Source organism: Melanerpes formicivorus, unplaced genomic scaffold (assembly GCF_026170545.1).
Source record: "Melanerpes formicivorus ecotype bairdi unplaced genomic scaffold, bMelFor1.0.p_v2 SCAF_7, whole genome shotgun sequence".
Lineage (NCBI taxonomy): Eukaryota > Metazoa > Chordata > Aves > Piciformes > Picidae > Melanerpes > Melanerpes formicivorus.
Window position 1 is genome coordinate 13,571,446 of NW_027142359.1, and position 25,798 is coordinate 13,597,243.

Consider the following 25,798-nt stretch of genomic DNA (forward strand, 5'->3'; position numbering starts at 1 on the left):
AATTTTCTAACAGATCTCTTGCTGTACTTGATATTCCACAGAGGCAGCCTGTGTTACAAGATGTACATAGCTAATCTGCTGAGAAAAGAAATCCTGCATTCTTTTATTCATGAAAACATTAATCAGTATAATCTTGAAGCATGTGTTGGATCCTGGGATCACATATCCATGCTGATACGCCTCAAATTAGTCAACATTCTTAAATTGCAGCAGCAGAAGATTACATGAAATCTTAAAGGCTGTCCTATCAGGTTTAAGAGTTCCTCATGCTATTTTGCTCTGCCCCCCCTCTCCCCAGTCTTTCTTTCATTTTTGCATATTAGTATGAGGAAAAAATCTCATTAGGCTATTACCCACACTTTCCTAAATTAGTAGTCTGAAAAGGGTATTAACTGCATTAGCAGTTAGTTTCCAAGGTGGAAGTGACAGCATCTGCTTCTCTGATTCAGCACAGGAAGTGTGGCCTTCAGGAGTTCCAAGAGCAGGCACTCAGGACTGCAAGAAACAGGAATCTCTTGCTCAAGTTTACGTTGTTTCTTTTCTTCCAGGAGCTGAACGGAAATTTTTGTTTTATGTACAAAGTGTCAACACACTCCTTACAAATCAGCAATCACATATTTTCAGTAGCTTTGTTTTCACAGGATAATCCTTAGTGATATACAAAATGAAACCTGCTATCTCTTTGATGAAAGAGTTTTAAAGTCCAGGGATAAGAATGATTAAATTACAGAAAGAAGACAGTAAAGCCTTGCACTGCAGTGACAAGAACTGGCAGAAAACAAAAGTAATTTCTCTGGAAGTAGTGTCCCAGGAGTTATCTCTCAATATGAATACACACTTGTGCAGCATGTATAAATTAGTAATACAACTCATTAGACACCATCTCTAGAAATTATTTCACAGAAATGGATCCCAAGATAATGCAGAAATTGACCAGAAGATCTTGCTAGATCAGATGCCCAGAGCTGTCTCCCAAGACAGTCCTGAATACTAAGCTACTGTTAAATGTCTGTCTTGTCACAGATGTATTCTGTATGTGTTTAAAACCAAACCATGTCACATATTTGGCAGTAGATATAATCCCTTCACAAAAAGGATTTGATCTTTGGTGTGATCCTGCTGTTCTCAGGCAGGCTCTTGGTAAAGCCAGTGCACAGGTTGTCCGTGCATTTCCATTTTAAGTAAGGGACAAGCTCCAAATATGAGCCTATGAGAGCAAAAGCTCCTGTCCCCAGTAATCCACATGGCCCAGATGGAATCAGAAGAGATGGGCTACAGATACAAACTGCGCAGTGCACAAACATGATGCCTACATCTGAATTCATACAGAGAAACTGGATTACTTTTTAAATTATTTTCCAAAGCCCCAAGTGGCATGTGATGCAAACAGCAGAGAGTAAGGCAAGGCTCCTGGCTTAAACAGCAGCAGGCAAAATCCCTGAACAAATGACGACTTCGGGATCCCTCTCTAGAGTTGACAGCTCAAGAGTTCCTCAGTCAAACTGACTCCTGTTTTTCCACATTTTTTTTTCCCCTTCACTTGCTGCTTTCCTCTGTTCAGATTTTATGGCAGTTCTCTTCTCTCTCATAACAGTCACCCATACTTTTATATCCTTTTTCTCTGTTATGAGTAGTCCCATCTCTCTGGCCTTCCTCATGCTCTGGCAGTACTCCTCCCATATGACACCCCATTGCCAAAGGGTGTGCATTTGGAACGTATCACCACCTGTGCCCCAAAACCCTAGGTGCAAATCTCAGCAATCGCTGAAAGTGTTCCAGGAAAAAGGAGAAAGAGAAAGCAAACACACACTTATCTTCTGGTATGATTGTTCTCAGTTTCTTCTAAAATAATGGAATAATGGAAAAATATTATGAGTATAAAAATAATCTGGAAAAACAGGGGAACCATGACCAATAAATAGTTTGTATTTCCAAAGAATAAATCATGCCAGACAAATGTAATTGCTTCACCATTTTCTGGGGTAGCATACGGCAGGAATAGAGTGGCTGTGATACATCAGGGCTGTAGTATAGCATTTGATGCAGTGGCTCAAAAATCTTATTAGAAACATAATTTACAATGTCTTGGATAAGAGTGCTGTCATGTGGATTGAAAACTGGCTAAAGGAATGTAAATAAAGGAAAATGAGTCATGACAAACAGCACTGCGCTGAGCTGTGAAGAGGTATCCAGTTGGGTTGCCACAGGAGTTGATGTGAAGCCCAGTTTTATTTTACATATTTATTAATGCTCTGGAAAGAGAGATAAACAGCCTGAGAATTAAATTCACAGATGATACTAAATTACTAGATGTCGTTAACACCAATCAAGACATAGATATTGGAAAGAAATATCTTGAGGGAAAGCAGAGAGGATGGAAATGGGAAGAGTCAGTGACCATATTCACCTACACAAATATGTGAGGGAGGATTTTACATCCCAGCTGACAATAGTGGGAGTCCACTGACAGACCTGCCAAAAGCAGCTTACATTTGGTCTTTCAAAGACTGGAACAGAGAAAAAACAAAACCAGCCAGGAGAGCATAATTAATTAAAACATTTTCCCAGGAGATTCCAGAAAATGCTTCATTTTCATTTTCTGGTCTCAATAAATGCAAGCATTTGGGATTTTCTAAGATTGTTTTTTTTTTTTTTTTGGTCTAGCTGCATGCTATAGGATATTATATAGCAACATAATGCAAAGTCATCTGTCTTCACTATACTATGTCACTTGTGTATGGAGAAGTCAGTGGTGAAAATCTCTTTGTATACCTTGCTCACTTTTACTAATAACACAAAGAGAACAAAATTCTAGCTATTTGCAGCAGCTGCCCTATAGATCCTATGTTACAGAATGAAAATGCTCTTTCCAAGAACATTGATCTGCGTGCCACAGAAAAACCTGTGGAAGTATTCTATTACCCTAACCTAATTAACTGAAACTATGTGCGAGAGTGCTTAACTACAACATATTTTCTTTTTTTTTTTTTTTCTTACTTAGCCATTTTTAGAGCACATTTATATGATGAATTAGAGATTAATCTAAATTTTGTGAATAAGAGTTTTGGACCTTTTATACAGATTAAAATTCAGATAGTTTCAATGTCTTTTAAATATAGACAGACAGTATGATCTGTATACCTGTGTGCATTTGTAACAAATCTTTCCCTAGTATTTTATAGCACAAGGAGTATAAAAAACTAAACAGGCTGTAGGTCTAACCAGATTCTTCAGTTCAAATAAAACTTGGCCTCCTAAAATAACATTATGTTACTCAAAATGAAACCAAGCAAAAAGATAGGAACATCTCACATAAAACCGCTGCTGAGTGCTTGCAGCAAACAAAACATTCCACGAGGTCTGTAACTATTGAGACCTGACTTCCTACCATTTTATGTCTTGAGTTTGCTTGAATTTAGTGGATAGAGAAATACAAGCTCAAGGTCAAATTATTTTCACTGTACAATACTGAATATGATCACATTTCAATGTCATAACTAAAGAAAACCTTAGCACATCAGCTAAAATAAATCCACCCACTAAAGAGTAAAGTAGTTTTTATCTACTTTTTTTCCTGTCTGATATGGACAACTGGTATGGAAAGCTGGAGGAAAAATAGGCTGAGAGAGTCTAAGTAACACACGTGGATGTTTGCTTCAAGTTATGACAGAGGATCGCTTCAACAAAGGAGTGAAAACCATGCTTGGCTTCAAGTACAGATCCTGAATGCCTGAGGATCTGATTTCAGACACAGCATGGCACAGAGCAGAGTCTGTCAATGACTACTGCAAGAGATTAAATACATTAGCCTTTCGAAATATCTGTCACTGTCAGTGGTCACTAGTTTTGTCATCTAAGTATCCCTAAAGAGACTAATAAAGGAGCAGGGTTAAAAAAAATTCTGGGAGAAGTTTAGTTGTAGTAGTATACAAGTAAATATAAATGTTGTTTTTGTTCAGTGCTGTTCCTTGCATGACATAAACTTGTAGTGTGTGTGTTCGCCTTATTTTTTAAGGGAATGTGGCATCTCATATAACCTCTTAGGATTGGCAAGAAAAAAAATCTCTGAGCCTGAATTGCATTTGATAAAAAATGGTGTAGTTATTTTGTATTTAGAGAATGCCTTTAAAAGATGATAAAGAGTAATTTCAATGAGTTCTATTAAAAAAATGAAAACAAAAAACAACACAAAAACTTACATTTTGTCTCAGGAATTGAACACATCTTTTCTGTGGAATATTTGCAGAGACCTTTCCTTTCACCAAAATTTGTACTGAGGTTAAACCCAAATTTACCTAGGAAAGTTATGCTGATCCCATTTCTGGCAGCTATCCAGCAGCATCTTATCTGTACAGATATCTGTACAACATTGTAATTATATCAGAAATTCACAAAAAATTAATTCTGAACCATACTATTTTCCATACAGGCAATATCCTCAGTGCTAGTCTGAATGCTCTGAATGTTAAGTGTCTGGCTCTGGCTGAATTATCTATATTTTCTGTTCATGAACATGTAGCACATGGCCCTTGATTACTACTTTTAAATTGATCTGTGTCTGCTATGAAAATATATTACTTCATGAAAAGTCTTTCAGAGTATCAGCTTCCAAATTAATGATTTTTCTCTCAAGCTTTGACTTTGAGAGCTTGCAATACAGAGTCGTGCGGTCCAACTACTTGAATCAAATTGAAATCCATCCATCTGCACTTCATATCCTAATTCTTTTGGTGCTGTTGGCTCATCTCTAGGTAAAGAGCAGCTGTTGTCCTGTTAAAGTGACTGTAAATAATTGTAACTTCAAGCTTCAGGAGTGAAATTCACCCTGCTTCACTGGGGACCATTTAGTCCTCAGAATGTTCCTGGTCTTCAGCTGGTGTAATCAATAGAGCTATACTTCTTTCCACCACGTGCAGAACTGGCCCTGGCAGAGTCAGGGCAGAGGAACGTGGTGCTACGTGCCGTCTCTGCAGCCAACATGAGCGCAGGTGCTTGATGGGTACAGAGACGTGGGGTCACAAGGCCGAGCCAGAAACTCTGACTCATTACTCCACATGCACAGGGCACTTGCATCTATATACTCCAGATAAGGAGGTGAAAAAAAGCCTAGAGTTTCCTTCTCATGCTTTGGTTCCATTCCAAATGATCTGTTACTGTGTTTTTTTTTGAGGAGTTACATACATTTTGTAACACAAACAGTACCAATCCAGAGAAAGGCTCATTTACAGCAGAGCTTCAATAAAGTGTCTGAACAAAGAATTTTCCAAAGGAAAGAGATGGGCTCTAACCAAGAAGAAAGGTACTTGCTGTTAAAGAAGCTGTATCAGAATAGCAGATGAATCATGATGTGATAGCACTATTTGAAAGGATGTTTTGAATGGAGCTGCCTGCAAGTATTTTAATAGGAAATCTTCAGTTTTTGCTTTATAGGCCTTTTTATCATCAAGAAGAAAACATAAGTAATAAGAAGGGATTTAGGAATTATTTAGTGTTTGATCATTCAAAGAAAGAAAGAGTCCTCCACATGCATTGCAGCTAATGAAAATTGCCATTATATGGTGTGGGTTTAACACACTCACACACACACACACAAATTTGTGGATGTCAAACACTGTAATAATGCAAAGTCCTTATGATTTTCTAAATCTTCTCAAGACGGAGAATATTATCTACTTATTTAATTTTCAAATTTCCAACAGCAAGGAGCTGCTACCACCAGCAGCTCCTGCTCAGTCACTTAGTTCTCCTCCCTAATTAAAGGATCTTTGCAGTTAAAAATAAAGTAATAGATCAGTCAAAAGACCAAAGTGCCAACAGATGATAGGAAAAACCCAAACAAAACAACAAAAAACCCAAACCAAACAACAAAAAAAACCAAACACTTGAGGGACAGGGTTTCAACTGGGTTTATTTTTCTGAAATAAGTCAATCCACCATTGGGCACCTAGGATAGAGCCAGACGGTTCAGAAGTGCTCAACATATATTTCTTTTGAAAATCCACCCTTCATTGTGGCTTTATGCCCTACAAACATTCTGGCTCACAAGACTCAATCACAAGTCCCCTCCCTGTCAAAGGAAAATCATCAGCATCACCACTTCTGCAGGAAACTGTGATAAAATACATTACTGTACTCATCTGTGCTCTTGCCACTGCTTACTGTAACAGCCACAGCAACAGGGGCAGCAAGTATATCAAGAGACTATTTTTACCATGCTGACAATGAAAGCAGCCATAGCTCTGCACTTGGATGTCTGTTGCAGCACTCAAAACCAGATGTCCGTATTGCAGCACAGAGCTCTTATTAGTTTGAATATCAAGCTCAAACTTGAGTGCTGCTTTCATGCATGGAATTCCTTAAGGGTAATGTGCCATTGTCAAGCTAAAGGTTTTTGGAATGTCCATCAGTCTAAGGCCAAAACTTAAGTAATAATGGAAGAACAATTTACATCTAGTAAAAGCTGCAACAGAATTCTCTGAGAACAGAGAATACAGCCCAGAAGCCTTTTAGCGCATCCCTCCCCTCCAAAAAGAAGCATTTGGTGGTATTAGTATACTACCTGTTTATTCAAGAGGATGTACAAAAAGTCCAGTTAACAGTTTGTTTCTTCACAGCCCACAGCTGTGTAAATATTATCCCAGCCTCTCCTGTGACATCTGTCTAAGCCTCAGACCTCACGTGCAAAATGATACAAATGGAGCTCAACACTTCTGTAGCCCTCCACTGTGTCCTGACACACCTGAGACTGAGTGTCTAGCTTCTCCTGGGTGAGCAGTGAGCTGTACAATGCACTGCTGAAGCGACCTCGTTTTCTAAAGACAGCTTTACTAAGAATTTGCTAGATTTTAAGCATGGATCTGAATACCATGAAAGCTTTGTAGAATCAATGAACTAAGATTTGCATGACAACCATAAAAAAGCAGTCAAAGCATAGCTCTGCATTGTTTACAATTGCTACCCCACACAGTTGCCATTTTGATTGGCCCAGATGAAAGGCTGTGTTAAATTTTAGAACCTTCTCCTCATCTCTGCTTTCAACTCAATACACTTTTGAAGGCTATTTGCCTTTCCCATTTTCTCTGTGGTAGTTAAGGAGATGAAATTCTTTCTGTATACACCACATATCTCTTACACAATGGGACAGAAATACCGATATTTTTATATTGCACAGTGGGTCATATTTATGAATTGTTGCATACTTCATTATAGCTCTAAATAATGAAATGGTTTGTATAGATATAGCAGGCCCAAATCTATTCATCTGAGTACGTCCATATTCCACTGATCTTCCTTCTGAACTTCTTACAGGCTGATTTTGGAAAAACCTAGGAATCAATGCTATCCACCAAAATGATTTATTCAAGACAAAAAGTAAGGCAAAGAGTCCAGTATAATACAATTTTTCACCTATTCCTTTCCCATCACCACAAAGAACATGAGCAAGTTTCAGAGCAGCTAAACTTCTCTTTCAGTTTATGCCAAACATTCTGAATTTTTTGTGGCATTGTTTTAGGGCCTCTGATTCTACAGAGATCAATGATGAAGGCATTCATGTGATGCAGAGGTTGCTGCTGCAGTAAGTCCCTGCCTCTCATGATATTCCCGATGTAAAATGTGAGCCAGGACTGTACTACACTCAGCCCACTTGACCTTTGACAATAGCCAAAAATTATTACAACATTAGAAGAGTAATGAGGAGAGGATGACTGTACTCTCTCCCATCCTTCGACTAGACATGAGAAGATAGGGCAACAGGCATGAGAACAGACATGCAGCACCTCTGCAGAGATGGGACAGGAAACAAGCAGTGGTCTTCTGGGTGTAGGATGAATTCACCTTTTCTCTTTGTCTCCCACTGGTAAATTTTTCAGAATTAAAACCACAACACCTCAGCCTAATTGCACATTCTTTCCAATTGAGATTCAGACACTTTGAAACAAATAAATATTAAATATATAAACATGCAAGTCACCATCTGTGCTTATGTTCTCCCTCACTGTAACTTATGTAGATTGCTGCCTATGCATAGTGTTCATTACGAATAAAATGTAGAAACCAACGCATATCCTGAAGAGCTATTTTTCTTTATTGCAGCACCACTACATGAAGCCTACTAACATAAACAAAGATTGGACTAGGCTATTTTTTGAACAAATAACCATTTATTGTCTAGGCTTTTAAGGAGCTTTCATTTTCCTTTTCGAAAAACATGATCCTATGCCAACCTAACAAATGTGTAACATTAAGTAATAAGCAAACTAATGGGACACCCTGCTACACTACTTTACAGACAACTTTACAGTGTCAGAGTTGTAAAAGTGTAAGCTAAGACAGAAATCCAATTAAATAAAGCAGACATATTAAATCAAAATCCCACTGGTGGAATCCCTTGGGGCATAGCTGCCGTTCCTAAATCAACTGGCTTTTCAAGCAGGAAGATGAACAAGGATAATAGTTTAAGGTCAGAGTCCATGTGCTGCATTCCCTTCCCTGATGCTGGAACAGCATGAAGGAGAACACAACCAGAGATCCTTTTCCTTGTATCACCTCCTGGCACGGTAGCAAAGCTCACAGGACAGGGCAGTCTTGGCTCTAACTGAGCAGCCACACTTACCATGGGCAGATCAAAGGAGAACCTCCCTGCTCTTGCCCCACCACCCCCTCAGTTCCATGCCTCTGCTGTGCAGATCTGCCTGCTTCCTCCATCCTCTGCACAGCAGCAGGTGAAGCTCCAGCCCCTGGTGCGCACTGAGCATTTAATTCCACCAGAAGTCTCCATTTTGAAGTTATCATGAATCTCTTGAACTTAGCCCGAAGTAATCACACAACAACCTATCCATTAGACAATGAACAGAGATTATTCAGCTTCCTTGTACAACAGCAAAACAGCAGCTTCCTTCCTGCCAGTGATTGTGATTGTGATTAACTGCGCAGTTCAAGGTGAAAGAAGAATGCAGTTCCAGGCATATATGGCTTCCTTTAACCTCAACAAAGCATGGTGCCAGATATTTCAAGTAGTGTGTACTAAGGTCACAAAATCAATTTCTTATCACCGAAAAACACACCTACTGTAAATTTCATTTTCAAGCCATAATCTCTAAATTAAATCTGTGTACCTAAAAAATATACAGTGCAAAATTGCAGTCCTTCAGCCCCCTCCTCCTCCTGCAGCCAAGCAGCATTTTCACAAACATCACCTGGCTTTGTGCTCTATATTTAGAGCACAATGTTTGGTTAGATTCTAATCTTTTTGGAGAACATCATTATCTATTTCTTTGGCACATAGAGGCTCCAAGTGTCAATTACCTTCTTAAACACGCAGGGCTGAGAGGGGTTTGATATTCTGTCTGCCGACAGCTCAGTTGGCAATTTTTCACAGTTACAGACAGAAAAATTGTGCACCAGCATATTGTCCTAGATAAATTACACATTTCAAATGAGGTTACAGACAACTTCACCACTCCTGGCCAGTTTATTCTGGAAGAGGAAAATAAAGAAACGACAACAATAACAACAAAAGGACAAAAAAAAAAGCAAAAACAATACTAAAAGACAACACTTTCCCACTATTGAACTGTATGACCTATTGAACAGAAGCAAAGATTGATGGCATACTCTGCTGTGCAGAAATTATATCACTGTCTCTTATGTGTGTAAATCCTTATGATGCTTTCCTTGTTACGTGGATAACACTAACTTCATGGCCCCAAAGGCAACTGCAGAATCTGATAGATATAGGGGTCTCTACTGTGTGCAAACCTAGGTACAATAAATATCTCAAAAAAGCAGAATTTATAGGAGCAATTTCTTCCCAGTAAATCCTGTTTTTCCCTTAACAGAAGCTAATTGCAACCATACAATCACAGAATGAGAAAAACTGATCATTTTGGCATTGCTTTATATTTTTAATAGAAAAGGTTGCTTTCCAAACATGTCTACTTATGTTTATGTCCCTGTGTACACAAATTTGTGTATGCAATATACATGTATAAGTACACATGTTCTGGAAATATCAACCATCCTTGACTTCAGACTAGCCAGTGAGAAGAATGTATTCTTATCATTAGGCCTTTTGTGACTGCTCCAGATGCTAGAGACACAGGAAGTAAATTCTATCTCTGCTAGACACAAAGTAAGCAGACAGAAACAATAAGTCTAAAGCTCCTCAGATGAGTTTTCCCACATCCTCTAAATATGCAACATATTGTTTGATTTGCAGTACCACAAAACAGGATGAAAAAAAAAGTATTTTCTCAAGAGAGAAAATGAGAATTATTTGGTAAGACTTAAAACACATTTTGAATTAAACAAATAAGAAACCATCCATATGTAACTGATCAGCTTGAAAGTTTGAGTACATTATTGAGAGAGACAAATAACTGTTCTCTACCACATCATTACACATTTTTAAAACTCTTTTTTTTTTTAGATGCAAACAGGACTAATTTAAGAAAAAGACTGGATACAATTAAAGATGTAACAAGAACTTTTTTTTCCTGGCCCACTCAAAGAATGCATTATTTTATTTTAGTTATGCTTGAAGCACCAGTTCAAGTAAATATAAACAAAACAAAACAAAGCAACCAAAAAAAAGATAGAGTTGCCTTCCCCCCAAATCTGTGAATGCAACGAATCTATCTTGTGCTTGGTTCAAGGCTTATTTAAGTCAAGGTCAGTCTTACAAATAGTTATAGTGGACTGTATCTCTGGCCCAGGTGCACTGTTTTCTGACAGCAGGAAGGAGAGCTAACCCTCTGAAGATTTCTCTCCATCTCACTCAAATGACAAACTGGGAGGCATATTTTTCTTATGAATAAGAAAACTGGAACTGGCAGCAAGAGTGCATAAAATACTGTGAAACAAAATTTTATGACTCAGCTATTAACATAGGTATGACAACTGGAATAAGACAGCCTCCACTGTGTCTTATTCAGCAGGATTGTATTGTTAATTCAGACATCCTCCACTGCTTTCCCTCTGACTAATGCTCTCATGCATCACCAGGCACTGTTGTAACACACTCTCCTTCAAATTCGTGATCTAGTCTTAAAAGCAGCAACTAAAACACCTTTGATAGTGGCTAGTTACAAGAGGCAATTTCAGTTACGAAAAGCAAAAATCTTCAAAACCTGTTTTGACTTGCAACATTAGCCAAGGTTATGGCTGTTTACAGGAACACAAATATATCAGTCCTTTGTTACTGGTAGGAAACCACACAACAGTTGGTTGTCTCCAGCAGTCTATGGATATAAACATCAAATCCTTCCCAATTCACAGAAAAATGTAACATCTTGCTCATGAAAAAAACAAAAGCTATCCATAAAATTATAGGTCCCCAAATGGCCAAAACCCCTGAAATATTAACCCCTGAAATATTAATACCCACACTTTCCCAGGCAGGTGGATTGTCATGAACTAGAAGACCAAATCCTCCTGGCCAATTTGTCCAGGCTTTTCAATTTCATCATCTACCTATAGATTTAACTCAGAATATGGGTTCAGGATACCTCATCTGGACAACAAATACATTAACAACAAATACAAAACCCTTTATTGGATGCAGGGGAGGAACATTGCTATCAAGGATGAGGAAAAGGTTAAGGAACTTAATGCCTTCTTTGCCTGAGTCTTTAACAGTCAGACCCCTTATTCTCAGGGTATTCAGCCTCCTGATAGGGATGGAGAGTAGCATCAACTCCCCATAATCCAGAAGGAAGCAGACAACCACTTATTATGCCACCTGGACACTCACGAGTCTGTGGGGCCAGATGGGATCACAGTATCACAGTATCACAGTATCACTTAGGTTGGAAAGGACCTCGAGGATCATCGAGTCCAACCTGACACCGCAGACCCCATGACTAGACCATGGCACCAAGTGCCACGTCCAATCTCCCCTTGAACGCCTCCAGGGTCGATGATTCCACCACCTCCCCGGGCAACCCATTCCAATGCCGAATGACTCGCTCGGTGAAGAACTTCCTCCTCACCTCGAGTCTGAACCTCCCCTGGCGCAGCTTGAGACTGTGTCCCCTTGTTCTGGTGCTGGTTGCCTGGGAGAAGAGGCCAACTCCCTCCTGGCTACAACCACCCTTCAGGTAGTTGTAGAGGGCAATAAGGTCACCCCTGAGCCTCCTCTTCTCCAGGCTAAACAATCCCAGCTCCCTCAGCCTCTCCTCATAGGGCTTGTGTTCAAGGCCTCTCACCAGCCTTGTTGCCCTTCTCTGGACACGCTCAAGTGTCTCAATGTCCTTCTTTCACCAAAGAGTGTTGAGGGAGCTGGTAGAGGAGCTTGCCAAGACACTCTCCATCATCTATCAGCAGTCTTGGTTAACTGTGGAGGTGCCAGATGATTGGAGGCTTGCCAGCACGACACCCATGCACAAAAAGTGCTGAAAGGAGGGTTCAGGGAACTACAAGACACTCAGCCTGACCTTGGTACTGGGGAAGATTACGAAGAGGTTCATCTTGGGTGCACTAACGTGGAAAGCGCAGGTGGGATCAGGCCCACCCACCATAAGATCATGAAAGGCAGGTTCTGCTTGATCAACCTCATCTATGACCAGGTGACCCTCCTAGTGCATGAGGGAAAGGCTGTAGATGCCTACCTGGACTTTAGTGGAGCTTATGACTCTGTCTTCCACAGCATTCTCCTCAAAAACCTTGTGGCCCATGGCATAGACAGGTGGACTCTTTCCTGGATTAAAAACTGGATGGAAAGACAGGCCTAAAGAGTTGTGATAAATGGAGTTAAAGTCAGCTGGTGGCCAGTCACAAGCAGTGTCCCCCAGAGCTTGGTATTTCGGCTAGCTCTGTTTAATGTCTTTATTAGTGATTTGGATGAGAGGATCAAGTGCACCATCAGCAAGTTTGCAGGTGGCACTAAATTGAGTGGGAGTGTTGATCTGCTCAAGGGTAGGAAGGCATTTCAGAGATCTGGAGAGGTTAAACGGATGGGCTGAGGTTGACGAAATGAGGTGTAACAAGACCAAGTGCAAGGTCATGCACTTCAGTCGCAACAACTCCAAGCAATGCTACAAGCTCAGGGAAGAGTGGCTGGAAATCAGCCCAGTGGAAAAAGATCTGGTGGTACTGGTGGACGGGAGGCTGAACATGAGCTAGCAGTGTGCCCAGGTGGCCAAGAGGGCCAACAGGCCTGTATCAAAAACTGTGTGTCCAGCAGGACTAGGCAAGTGGTTGTGCCCCTGTGCTTGGCCCTGTTGTGACCACAGCTTGAGTACTGTGTTCAGTTCTAGGCACCACAGTATAGGAAAGACATTGAGGTCCTGGAGTGTGTCCAGAGAAGAGTAACAAGGCTGGTGAGGGGTTTGGGGGGCATATCATATGAGGAGCAGCTGAGGGAGCTGGGGTTGTTTAGTCTGGATAAAAGAAGGCTGAGGGGAGATCTTACTGCTCTCTACAACTACCTAAAAGGAGGTTGTAGTGAGGCTGCTGTTGTCTCTTCTCCCAAGTAACTAGCAACAGGATGAGAAGAAATAGGTTTAAGTTGTGCCAGGGGAAGTCTAGATTGGACATTAGGAAAATCTTCATTACTAAGGGAGTGGTGAGACATTGCAACAGACTGCCCAGGGAGGTGGTGGAGTCACCATCCCTGGAGGTGTTCAAGAAGCATGTAGATGTGGTGCTCCAGGACATAGTTTAGTGGTCATGGTAGTTGGGTTACAGTTGGACTCAATAATCTTAAAGGTCTTTCCCAACCTTAATGATTCTATGTTTGCACAGTGCAGCAGTAAATCTATGTCCTTCAAGCCAAGGTGAAAAACATTCAGCTACATTACAAGTGGTGTAGACATGAAAGGAGAGAATTTTTTTTCCCCTGGATAGGAATCCTGAAAACATAGGCTTGGTTAAAATAATGCCTACATACGCAACAAACAGGATGGTGTCTCCTAGCACTTCTTGGGATCACCAAAAATCTAGACACCTGAAACTTGAGCAGGAATTCTGAATCTGAAGATGACTTCTGCCCTTTCACACAGCCTGAACTCTGGTTTACCATGCTTCACCCTGAAATGGTGTAAAAGATCCAGCAGAATGTGGAGGTGAAGTAACAGAGGCTGGAAACACAGGATAAGGGGAGGGAAAGGGAAAAGGGTAAAGAAGAGTGGGGTAAGAGCCCAGAGGCTAAAAGGAGCACATGAAAAGGGCTAGAAATAGGTGGTCTGCTTTGACCACCTGTGTAGCATATTCCAAGTGTTCCAAGCTGTCAGCCACTGTGCTGAGCCCTGTTATTTGTGTTTGGGTAAGACATGTCTTTGTCCTGCTGTGTTATGCTAGAGCAGCTGCAATTTGCCTTTTTTGTAGCTTGTGGTAACTGATAGCGGTGAAATGAATTTAGGATGTGTGTGGGTTGGATCTGCCATATCAGTGATTTCAGAGTACTTGGTAAACGCAGAAGTGACAGACAGTCATGTATGCCTGCTGGTGGTAACAAAACCCCCCACAAACCCCAAAACTCCTTTGGTGAAGCAGCACTTAGATTAGACAATTTTCTATTGAAGGACACTTCTGGACAGAATGTTATGATTATACACAGTGGTTTTCACAGAGTAATGTTAGCCTGAAAGGCAAAAATTCCTATGCATTGTGCACTGATCAGGTGCTGCAGAATGGCAATGGTAGCACCAGTGATTCAAAATAAATTCAGTGACTGCAGTAGAAATTGATAGTGGGGCACAATGACATCACCTTAGAGCAGAAAAGCTCCTTTTTACAGCTGGTAAAAGCCAGAGAGTTGGTTGTATGACCCTCAGTAAAGCAAGAAAATATGTTTGTGTTGAGACACTGAATAGGCTTTCAATTTGATTCAGCTGAGTTTACACAAATTGCCCTGTGTTCTAACAGGGATTGTGTATTTTGATATAAAATACCACTTTGCACTGATGTGTTTTTTTTGCCTCTGGAAAATGATAAATCCTACACTGCTCTTCAGAAAGAGAGTTAGTGCCTTGCTTCTGTACAAAGTTTCCGTGATAGCCTTAAGTCACTGCTTAGTATTTCTGGAAGAGCTGTAACTATTTTACAAGTAAGACTGATTAATTTTGCAGTATAATTTGCAAGTGACATTTACAAGGGAATATTGTGTGGGGATATCTGGGAGGGATATTGTGTTCAGACTTTTCCTTCTTGCCTGCTTACCCTCTTGGAACAAACAGCACTGCTTCATTTTCCTTCCTTATATTACAAAGTTAAAGTAAACACTGTGATCACACTGTTTACTTTAATTTCCTGCAGTGTGCCAGCAAAGCAGCAAATTGGCAGTCAGCAATCAAGAAGCAGCCAGTACTGAAACAGCAGAGCTGCTTAGGAAAGCATCAGGGATGCCAACTCATTTTTCCCTTTGTTTTTAAAAATAAAATATTGGCTTCTATGAAGTTCTGCTTCCACTCCGATCTTCTCTAAAGGATCTGAAATTTTGTTTGTTTCCTTTAATTTTCTTTTTTGGAAGAAAGATGGGATTGTGAGCAACATCTAATTTTTATGACCAAATCTTTTCGTATAAAGAAATGGATTTATAAATGTGGCAAATATGCACTATTTAGCTCTCAAACCTCCATTGCTGTTTTGCATGACAGGAAGTTAACTTGTCTATAAATCAGTCTTATCTGGGTAGTTTTTTATTTTTATGCCAAGAGCTCTAGCTGTGTTAATTCAATTAAGTGTATGATAATGTTAAGCTAAAGCTTCATGCATTATATTCAGAGTACACATCTGCCTGAGTACAGAGTCCTAAAAGGTGAGTAGTTATATTTTTAGAGGCCATTCTTTTTCATTTTATACTACATAAAGCGAGGAATATAAATACAAAAGGAGAAGTAAGAAGAATTGGATAGTATTTTATACCTCAGAGGTGTAAAACTTGACAAGGTGACTCATTTATGGCTTTCTGAAAGATACTGTGCAGAAGGAATTTATTGCTATGTAAGTTATAATTCCAATATATATAAGAGGCCAGATCCTACAATCAGTTGTTCTCCAGACTGTGCATTCCATCACAAATTCTTACTGAAGACAATGAGATTGTGAAGAAGATTAGTTATTTGTTAGACTGGCCAAACTGTGCTTTCGGAAAGTCCAAAATATGACCTAATTTTAAGTGCTTGAAATCTTGTGGGAAAGATTGTAAGAGGATAATTATTTTAAAAGCCATGACTTTGACACCAGGAAATTAAATTCATATCTATATGTCTTTATCTATACACAACAAATCCAATAATCCTGAGCTCTCTGTAGTCACTTAGCCAGCTGGCAAAGGGAGCAAAGTTAAAACTAACAAACCCCATTCCTAAAGTATGCTGACATAAGTGATTCACGATTCATCAATAATGGTGCTAGAAATTAAATGTAACAGGACATTATTGCCTCTTGCAGCACAGTAAACTCAAGGGAAAATGTCTAAGTGTATCACATTGAAAAGACAGAGCTAGCAGAGAAATAACTTTTACCAGTATTTAAGAGGTGTTACAAGCAAGAAAAAGTAAAGAAACAAATGTAAACTATTTTAAAACAGTGAGAACCTAGCTATAAATAAATGGGACAGTTTTCCAGCTATACAAGCTCAGGAGGACTAACCTGAAAAGTAGTATTTTTTGTTCAACATTTTTACAAGGAGAAAGAATTTGAATTGCTTGTTCTAGAATAAATCCTCAAAATGATCAATGCTCTGGTTTAATTATCCAGCAGGATAAGCACAATGGAGAAGTTATTTCTACACTATGAGAAATTACTACTGTTGTTGACAATAATTACAACTCTCACAATCTACCTAGACAACTAAAAGGGCAAATATGTGCACACAACATACCATATGCACTCTTGAGAAAATGCCTGTATTGACGCATAAATGGTGATTTCCTTTGAAGGTGACTGGACTATCATTGTAAAAGCCTAATATTATTAAGAGAAGAAAACTATGTAGCTACTTCTAGAACAACAGATACGCCTGCTGCTTTTGTCACACAGAACATTATTGGACATCATTAAACAACTGAGGCTTTGACATTTTTCTAACTTTTTTTTTTTTTGATAGAGCTTGCCTTACAATTATAATAACTGTTAGAGACTACCCAATTAAAATTCATGTTACTTGTTTATGCTGTTTTAAAGGGTTACTGCACAATAGTAATAATGGACCATGTAATGTGCTGCTCTAGAGAAACTTCATCTCTCTTTTGGCAGCCACAAACACATAGTTCTGGTACAAGCTGTATTGCTAGCTGGAAGGTAAGTGCCTTTGGTGGTTGTTGAGGTGTTTTACAAGAAAAAAACTACATTGGTCTCCTGACATGAGGCTTGCCTCAAACCGTTGCCACAACTGCGAAGCACCACAAATAATTCTAGCAGCTGGTTTCCCTGTGCTGACACAGGAAATGTTATTTTGAAGATTGAATTTCCAAATGCTTAGTATGTTTCTTAAGAAATGACTAATTCACAAGATATGTGACTGTATATTTCACTGGACTGAATTTCCTTTAAATGATCAATAAATGTTTTTATGAATTTTGAATCTAGATATCCCTATGAAAATATAGGCAAAAGACAAGGTAAGAAAAAGATACTGCATGAGAAAAAAGAACATGGAAGGTAGGATAATTCCATCCTCACACAAATGGATTAAATAACACAATAATGGGGATGTTTATACAATGTGTGGATTTAAGAATGTCGGTAATGTCAGCAAAGAACAAAAGATATCTTTAGTGTAAATCTGATGATTCACAATCACAACTTTATATAAGAGTGCAGAAAATGTATAGTGGATACCAGATCATGGTAGGTAAGTTAATGATGGTTTGATTTGTTCCAGGTAGTTCTGTTAAAAATTGATTTGGTTTTCTTCTTCTTTGCATTATTCACAAGCATAGGCCCTTGACTACAGACTTAGTGTGCACTTAACTTTCAAATCAAGCAGCTTGCACATGGTACTAAAACTACAAATACAGTACTAGTCTGGTGAAGGCCATTTCTTCTTTTTTTCTTCTCACCAGCTTGACAGACAAATAATGTCTGACTTCTACTTAGGGGCAAGGTTTGCATTACATTCAAGAAATATACTTAATGAATACAGGCTTAGGAATAGAAAGTAAAGGGCGAATCGTAGCTATGTAATAGAGGGTTGCAGAGTTTTATAAAAGAGATAAAGCAAAACTATTATTACAAATGTACATCAGTAAGTGCATGAGTGGCAAAAGTTACAAGCTGTAACAAAAGGAAATGTGAATAGGGATCAGGAAAACAATTAAAATTTATGATACTCAGGCACTGGAACAGGGACCAGAGAGGTGTGCAACCTTTATCCTTGGAGATACTCAAAACTCAGGGGGACAAGGCACTGAGCAACCTTTTCTAAACTGGGCCTGCTCCAAGTGCAGAGCTGGACCAGATGACCTCCAGAAATCTCTTCCAAAGTTATTTTGTGATTTTTGTGATTCCTTACCATTTATCATTTTAGCCAGTTATATTTCTCTACAGTCATTTCCAGTTTATGAAAGGGTAGGCACCTTTCTCAGGATAAGGGTTTTCACATTCCAGATTTTTCTAAACCAAGCACATTTCAAAGTATACCACAATAAATGAGCTATGAAAATCCCAGCTGAAGATGAGCTGCATATCTGTGCATATACCAAACAAAACTGCCTCTGTAACTGCTAAATTTCCCAGGGTTCATGAAACACAAAATGTGATTCAACAGAGAATGAATATTCATAACTAGCAAGATTCATCTGAATTTCAGCCTGCCCGCAGCTGGACATAACTATATGTAACAGTGGAAAGAAGTACTGGAACTTTTCATAAGAACTCAAACATTAAGGTAAAGGAAGTATCCTTTGGATGCAAGATAGAGGTATCCAGAGGCAGACCCCTCCACAGGGATTCTGGTATATTTCCCTTGCAAGCAGCTCTAGCGGAAAAATTACCATTGACCTCTGTCCTATTTTCACTAGAACAGAATCAGAGGCCAGACATGGTCAGCAGGCTGGTAGCAGTTTCAAGTCAGAAAGGGCAACTGATCTTAGCTGGCTCACAAGATTCTCCCAGAACATAAACCTCATGTTCATTATAAAGGGGAAAATCTGATAACGTGAGGACTCATTTATCTTTTTTTTTTTTTTTTTGGTGACCACTGTACATGCACTGGGTTGAGTATAACTTTGCATAATTTATATTGCTATTAGCATTATTTTGCCTGTTTCATTAAATCCATTTTCCTTTCAGCCCATGGTACTTCTCTCCTTTTCCAGATTCTCCTTCTCTTCTGCAGAAGGGTCACTGCATGACAGAACAACTACTGTAGCTTTGCTCCAGATACAGGCCTGTGCTCACACACAGGCACGTCTTTCTGACACACACACTGCCTGAGTCTTCCAGAATAGCCTAAGGACTGTATTTTTTGATCACAATCAGCTCCTGGGAAGAGCAGCCAAGCGTTTTGTGTGTGTATGAGATGTGAGATCTGTAAAATAGCAGCCGTGCAACTCCGAACATCAGAAGTCCTGAGTCACGAGGGAAATTGCTGCAGCTAAATCAGAGAAGTAGGCACAGTAGGCTATATTAAAATAATGGACTGAGAATAAGCTGTAGAATTTCTCAGAATCTGCTAAAACTTTTGGCTTTGAGAACATGTTAGTGTAAGGCGGTGTGACACAAAGTTTAATCCTTCAGATGATGGGCTCTTGAGTAAGATCTTCAAGCAAACACATAACAGAAATGTACATAGATAAAATCTGTTTACCATAACAGGATTCTACGCCATTTCCTGTATATCCTTGGGTGCAATAGCAGCCTGTTATCCCATCCCGAACTTCACATCTGGCATCCTTGTGGCATACCATGTTGCAGTTTACAGTAGTGCAGCCATAGTCCAGCAGACTGGCAAAAAGAACTGGAACAAAGGAAAATCAGATGTGTTTCTTTATCTAAAAACTTTATTCTGAGCAATAAAACCAGATCTGGGCAAATGGTATGTTGGTGCATTCCAGTAAATTTACCATCTTCACAGATATTGCAGGATGAGGCAAGGCTCACTAACTTCTTTGGTAAAGCAGCAGACACCATAGAACTTTTGTACATGCTCAACCAGTATAAATTTGGTAAACAATGTGGAAGTTACTCAGTGGTCTGGGGAAAATATTTGAAAAGCTTTCAGAGCTCTCTAGCACTTTCCAGTAAAAGATGGACATTTATTTGTACTCTGAATTATGTATTGAGTGTAATCCAAACTGCCCTACACATATCAAATGAAAAATACCAAAGAGAGTTCCCCTGGGCAGAGTTTTCATTTTTACAAGCACTTCCATACTTGTGTAGCTAACACATATGTATGGTTTAAGAGATTAAAATTATGTGTTACAGTATTTACAGCATCATAACATTAAGGTATAAAAACTTGACCAAATTCTTCAATTTCTTTAAATACCATTTTCACATTATGAAATTATTGTCTTCTATTTTTTTCATCTGGTAGCTGATTTGTAAATGGTAGAGCTACTTTCCCATTGTATGAATGCTTACGGTTTTCAACACAATGACTCCAGGGAAACTCTCCCTTTGAGAAAACTAGCACCCAACAAGACAGTTATACACACCCTGTAATAGGTTAGAAGTCAGGCAGCTAAATCAGAAAGGAAAAAAAGTTTTTTTACTTAAATAAAGAAATTGTTAGCAGGACATGACTAAAGTTGCAGAACACAGAGACCCTTTAGGGTGCTGTCTTCCCCTGCAGTTCTGCTTTTCCCTACCCAAAGACTATTCTGGGTATTTGCTATCCTACTGTTACAATTACATGCTTCATTCCATCAGGAAATCTTACTGAGGTGTTGTTTTCTTGGACAAACTAAAATTTCAGGAAAAAACCCAAGCAAAACCAAAAGAACAAGCTAAAAATAACACATAGTTCTTAACAATTAGATATTATCCATATAAATTTAAGTATCACCAAGTTTCATCTTTTACCGCTCTTGTTGAGATCTGTCCTCCAGAGATGAAAACAGAAACCTGTGGGATTCTGTTGTCATTTTACTGTTCATAATTTCTGAAATAAAAAAATTTCCCAAGCAGAGAGAGAGAAAATAACCAATATTCAAACCCACAATGCCTCTTTTTTATAGAACAAAGGTCCCAGTGAGATAAAGATGGGCATTTGTGAGATTCTGGTTTGGGATGATCCTAACCATGTGGTTATCAAATCCAGCAGCAGCACTGATCAAATCTATCAGGACTTTCAGTCCTGAGTACCCAGCAGCTTTGTACCATTACCAACCTGCTTATTCCTTCTTGCTGGAACCCCCTGCCTTCCTACCTGCCATTCATTCCTCAGGGAAAGAGATTTCACCTACCTAGGAATGGAAGAAGTTTCATTGGTGATGCTGTTGCAGTGCGGTGCCTGGTGCAGAATCCCTGTGTCACAGACAAAAGCTCCCTTACTTAAAATGTACAACCATGTGCAGAATGAACACACATGATTATCAGAAAAGTGAAATCCTGGTGCAGGCAGTCCTGGCACAGTCCTGACACTGTCTTCTGTACAGAGTTTTAAGTTTCCAAAAGCTTCGAAGACTCACAGGCAGGACAGGAAGGATCGGGAGGGGCTGAAAACCTGGTCTTCTGGCAACTAGGGAATGAAAGAGAAGGGAATCACAGAATAAACAAGAAAGTAAAAGAGAAGCAGGACCTTGGGTCTTGCAGGGAATATCAGAAGATTCAGGGGTTAGTGGGTTAGAAGAGCATGGGTTAAAGGAGCTGCTTGGGAGAGTGCCTGGAGAAACAGGGAGAATGAAGATGGAAGGAGTGAGCAGCAGCCTGCTGGCTGAAGGAACAAAGAAGCAGCAGAAAAATGGTGAAGCAGATCAGGGAGGATGAGGAAGAGGTGGAGGAGATTAGTAACTAGCTCAGAATTTACGAGCTCAGAGGTAACAGTCTACATGCTTCCTTCCACCTTTTCCTGGTGAACTGAGCATATATCTTGGCTGACTGCAATTCTTCCTACTGCTTTCTTCGGTTTTGAGAAAGACCCTTAGTGCAGCCAAGCAATCTTTCTTTAAGGGTAATGGCTTGTGAGGAGGCACAGGAAATCCACTGAACTATGCTTTGTGAGGAAAACAAAGACATATAGGCAGAGAGGAAGGGGGCAGGAAGGCGATTGTATGGCTGGGAATCTCAGGAGCTGAAGGAGACTAAGTTTCTGTAAGTTTGTGGGACTGAAACAGGGTGTTGTGTCATAGGACACATTCAGTATAGCCAATTTTGTAGAACGTTTGGCATGCTTTTGTGTTAAACACAAGAACATTTCCATCCTTATTACAGCATCCTAACAAAAGAGAGAGACTTCAGCATGTACTTATATTATGCACAGACATGGCAATATTTTCTCTAATCTTGTTACAGATGATGTGCATACATACTGTTATCACCCATCTTCCTGGAGATGACGACTCACATATTGAAGCGCTGTAAAACTGAAGCATTAATTTAAGCCTGTCTCTAAAGATGGATGCAGAAGTGTGTGTACAAACAGGCATGCTGCTAGAAAATTGGAGAATCTCTTTTTAAAATAAATAAAACAGACATGAGGCTGTGAAAAGTCATTGTGACAAAATAGGTCGTGTCTGACTAGCAAATTTTGAAGTTGGGACTTTGGTAGCAAACCAATGGGAAAGCATCGGCCTGGTCTTAGGAAATATCTCTGGATGTGCAACATTTTTGCTAAAGTTGTTAAGGACATTACACACCACTATATTTCAGCTTCATGATCACTGCTGGCTGGAGTTCAATGGGTTAAACTCTATTCAGGTCAGGGAGGTGTGAGGCATGTAGAAATAGCACGTATGTGACTGCTTGGTACAAATTACTTCTGTAGCACCTTGGCAAAGAGAGAGGAAGCGTCAGTAACCGGATGTTAATTTTTGATGAACTGCAAAATAACGAACAAAGGGTTCAGGTGTAGGAAGACCATTTTCCTCCTGTTTGATTTTGTCAGGGGGGTGAGGACTTAAAGGGAAAAAGAGGAAGGGACTAGGAGTTAGTTTGTTTTCTTAAGTTTTCCTATAGTCTAAGGCATGCAGACGTAGAGGAACAGAAAGATGAGGGAAAATGAGGGGAGCTTTGCTTTGCATGCCCTGTCCTTCATGCTGACGTGTGTTGTATTGTAAGTTGGCTTGTCTGATCTAACAGATCCCACTGCTAAGTTTCAGTGGACTAAGAAAGGCTGTGTTTGGAAAGTCTGCAATACAGAACTTATATATTTTTGCCCTCTGTCTTTTTGCTCTCCAAAACCAAGCTAAGAGTTGTTTAATAGTAAGCAAGTGGAGGGGCCAAGAAGTTACAACCTAAAATTCAGGTCTTAAGAGCTGGAAACATATTTTTGAGAAGTCAGAGGTGTACATTTCAATTTCATATAGATATTAGTTTTCTGTAAGGAGTGTTTATGTAGACTGATCAGAGAGCAATTTCATGAATCATAGTGATAGCAAATTTATAGTAAAAATTTAAATTCCTTTCCTGATTCAAGGCCTGAGGATACAGGAGAAATTGTAGATGACTCAGAGAAATATCACAACATCACTAAAAGCAAATGAATGCCTTCTTTCCTTCTTGCTAGAAAATCAAATGAGAACTTGTAGTTCTCATTTAGTAGTTAGTGGTTCAGACTTGTCAAGGGGACTATGCCAATCACATCAGGATGCTTTCCATCTGGAATAGTATTGCTGAACAACTTACTCCACTCACATGTATAGTGGACAACACCAAAGGAGAGAGCACACAAAGAAAAAAGATGTGGAATAACAGAGCAAGGACAGAAGAAGGAAGGTTAGGTCAAGAGGAACTCTGGGTGATAAAAGGAGCTTCGATCAGATTTAGAAGGCAATATGGAGACAGTGAAGAAGAGGGATTTAGGAATATCTTAATGAGATCTCAATACTGGGAGCAGTGGATTACTTTTGCATTAGACTACTTTAAAAACTGGCTCATGTGAGCGTCATTTAAAGGATGAAGACAGCAAAGTCGCAGTAGGCGTGGATGTGGAGAAGGATGAACTTGACAAACATTTTATGGGGAGGATGAAGAGGAAAGGGGAGATTTCTGAGACATTTTGAAGGTTAAACCAGGAGGATTTACTGATAATATCTATTGGCATATAGGGATAAAGAGTTAAACAACTGGAGATGAGCAGGTGAACACATACAAAAGCAGATGCTTTCAAATTCGTGCTGTCAAAATTTTCAAAATATGTTGAGGAGAAAAATATTGAAGTGTCATAAAACTAAAGTATTGATGGGTGCCTGTCTTTATAGGCAGGGAGGAGGGACATGTACAAACATGCATATTCCTGAAAGACTCTAAACTAAATAAAATGGGTAGAAGAAAGTGGAATGTCCATCCTTGCTTGCCTCAAAATAAATAAGCATTAAAAATGAATGGTTTGTGGGAACACTCCAAAAGACAGGCTTTCCATTTTACACATGGGAAGCAAAGCTGCAATTCTATACTTAAATGTGTTGTTCATTTTATGAATGGGCTCATTTATCTTTGCAAGACCAAATTAGGAGGGCATAAGTAAATGAATATACACACAGCCTAACATCACAGAAACACAGAAATATTCAGATTGGCAAAGACCCTCAGGATCACCAAGCCCAACTGATAACCCTACTCTACAAAGCTCACGCCTAAACCATATCCCCAAGCACCACATCCAAATGACCTTTAAACACATCTAGGGTTGGTGACTCAACCACCTCCCTGGGCAGCACATTCCAATGTCTGACTACTCTTTCTGTGAAAATTTTTTTCCTAATGGCCAGTCTAAACCTATCCAGTTGCAGCTTGAGGCCCTTCCCTCTTATTCTATCACTGATTACCTGGGAGAATCGACCAGCACCAGCCTTTCTACAAGCTCCTTTCAGGCCGTTGTAGAGAGCAATGAGGTATCCCCTCAGCCTCCTCTTTTCCAAACTCAACAGCCCCAGCTCCTTCAGCCACTCTTCATAAGATTTATTCTCCAGGCCCTTCACCAGCTTTGTTGCCCTTCACCAGCTTTATTGCCCTATTGTTTTTTTTAACATGGTTACATGCCATGAAATAGGTGGCAGTGCCTTAACCATATACATGTTGTTGGGGGCACAAGGGCCTCTTCCATCTTTTTCAAGAGGAGTGCTAACCTTCTCTCCTTTCATACAACACATGCTTGATTTCAAACCACTGATCACTGTGGTTGGAATATCTTCTGTATAACTGTAGAATTCTCAAGTTGCCTTTGTTTTGTTTTGTTTTGTTGTGTTTTGTTCTGTTTTTGTTTTTGCTAGTGAACCAATAGAAAGACATGAGCCTACTCTTATAAATTACTGGATATTTTTTAAGCTTTGCGTCATGAAGAAATGTATGCATTCACAGTGGTTTTGAAGATAACTGCAATGCTGATTGTGCATACAATGCTATGAAACTAATACACACTTCTGACAAGTCTGAGGTAGCTTTTAAAAGATGAATATAGACAAATAAAGAGCAAGAGCTTTCATTCCAGAAACTGCCTATTGTACCAACAAAGGAGCAAAATCTGAACAGAGCTAGTCTGAGGCATGTTTCTTTTAACTGAGCATAAGCATGATATACTGTATTATAGACATTTATTATTTTGATGTGTTCAAATCTGGACTGCTAGCTGGGTATATACCAGGGTCTCACTTACAGTTTTATACTGCAGTAAAGAAAAATAAATGCTTATCAGGAAATGTTTATCAGGAAATATATTCATCAAATTAGAAGCATGATATCAGACACT

The 25,798-nt window shown here is 39.4% G+C and overlaps 1 protein-coding gene and 1 non-coding gene across 3 annotated transcripts in view; both read right to left on the minus strand.

The window, feature by feature from the left end:
• The window catches only part of ADGRL4 (adhesion G protein-coupled receptor L4), a 74,551-nt gene extending 52,550 nt beyond the window's left edge, over positions 1–22,001 (minus strand). For both annotated transcript variants that reach the window (XM_068141117.1, XM_068141116.1), the window contains exons 1-2: positions 21,357–22,001; positions 19,754–19,903 (exon numbers count right to left, since the gene is read on the minus strand). In XM_068141117.1, coding sequence (XP_067997218.1) covers positions 19,754–19,903; positions 21,357–21,378 — 172 coding nt within the window. In that variant the 5' untranslated portion in view covers positions 21,379–22,001. The remainder of the gene's footprint in view (positions 1–19,753; positions 19,904–21,356) is intronic.
• Positions 22,002–25,075: 3,074 nt separating this feature from the next.
• On the minus strand, positions 25,076–25,200 carry LOC137442694 (U6atac minor spliceosomal RNA). Its single transcript, XR_010987747.1, has one exon. It is a non-coding gene; the product is annotated as a U6atac minor spliceosomal RNA (small nuclear RNA).
• Between the last annotated feature and the right edge of the window lie 598 nt (positions 25,201–25,798).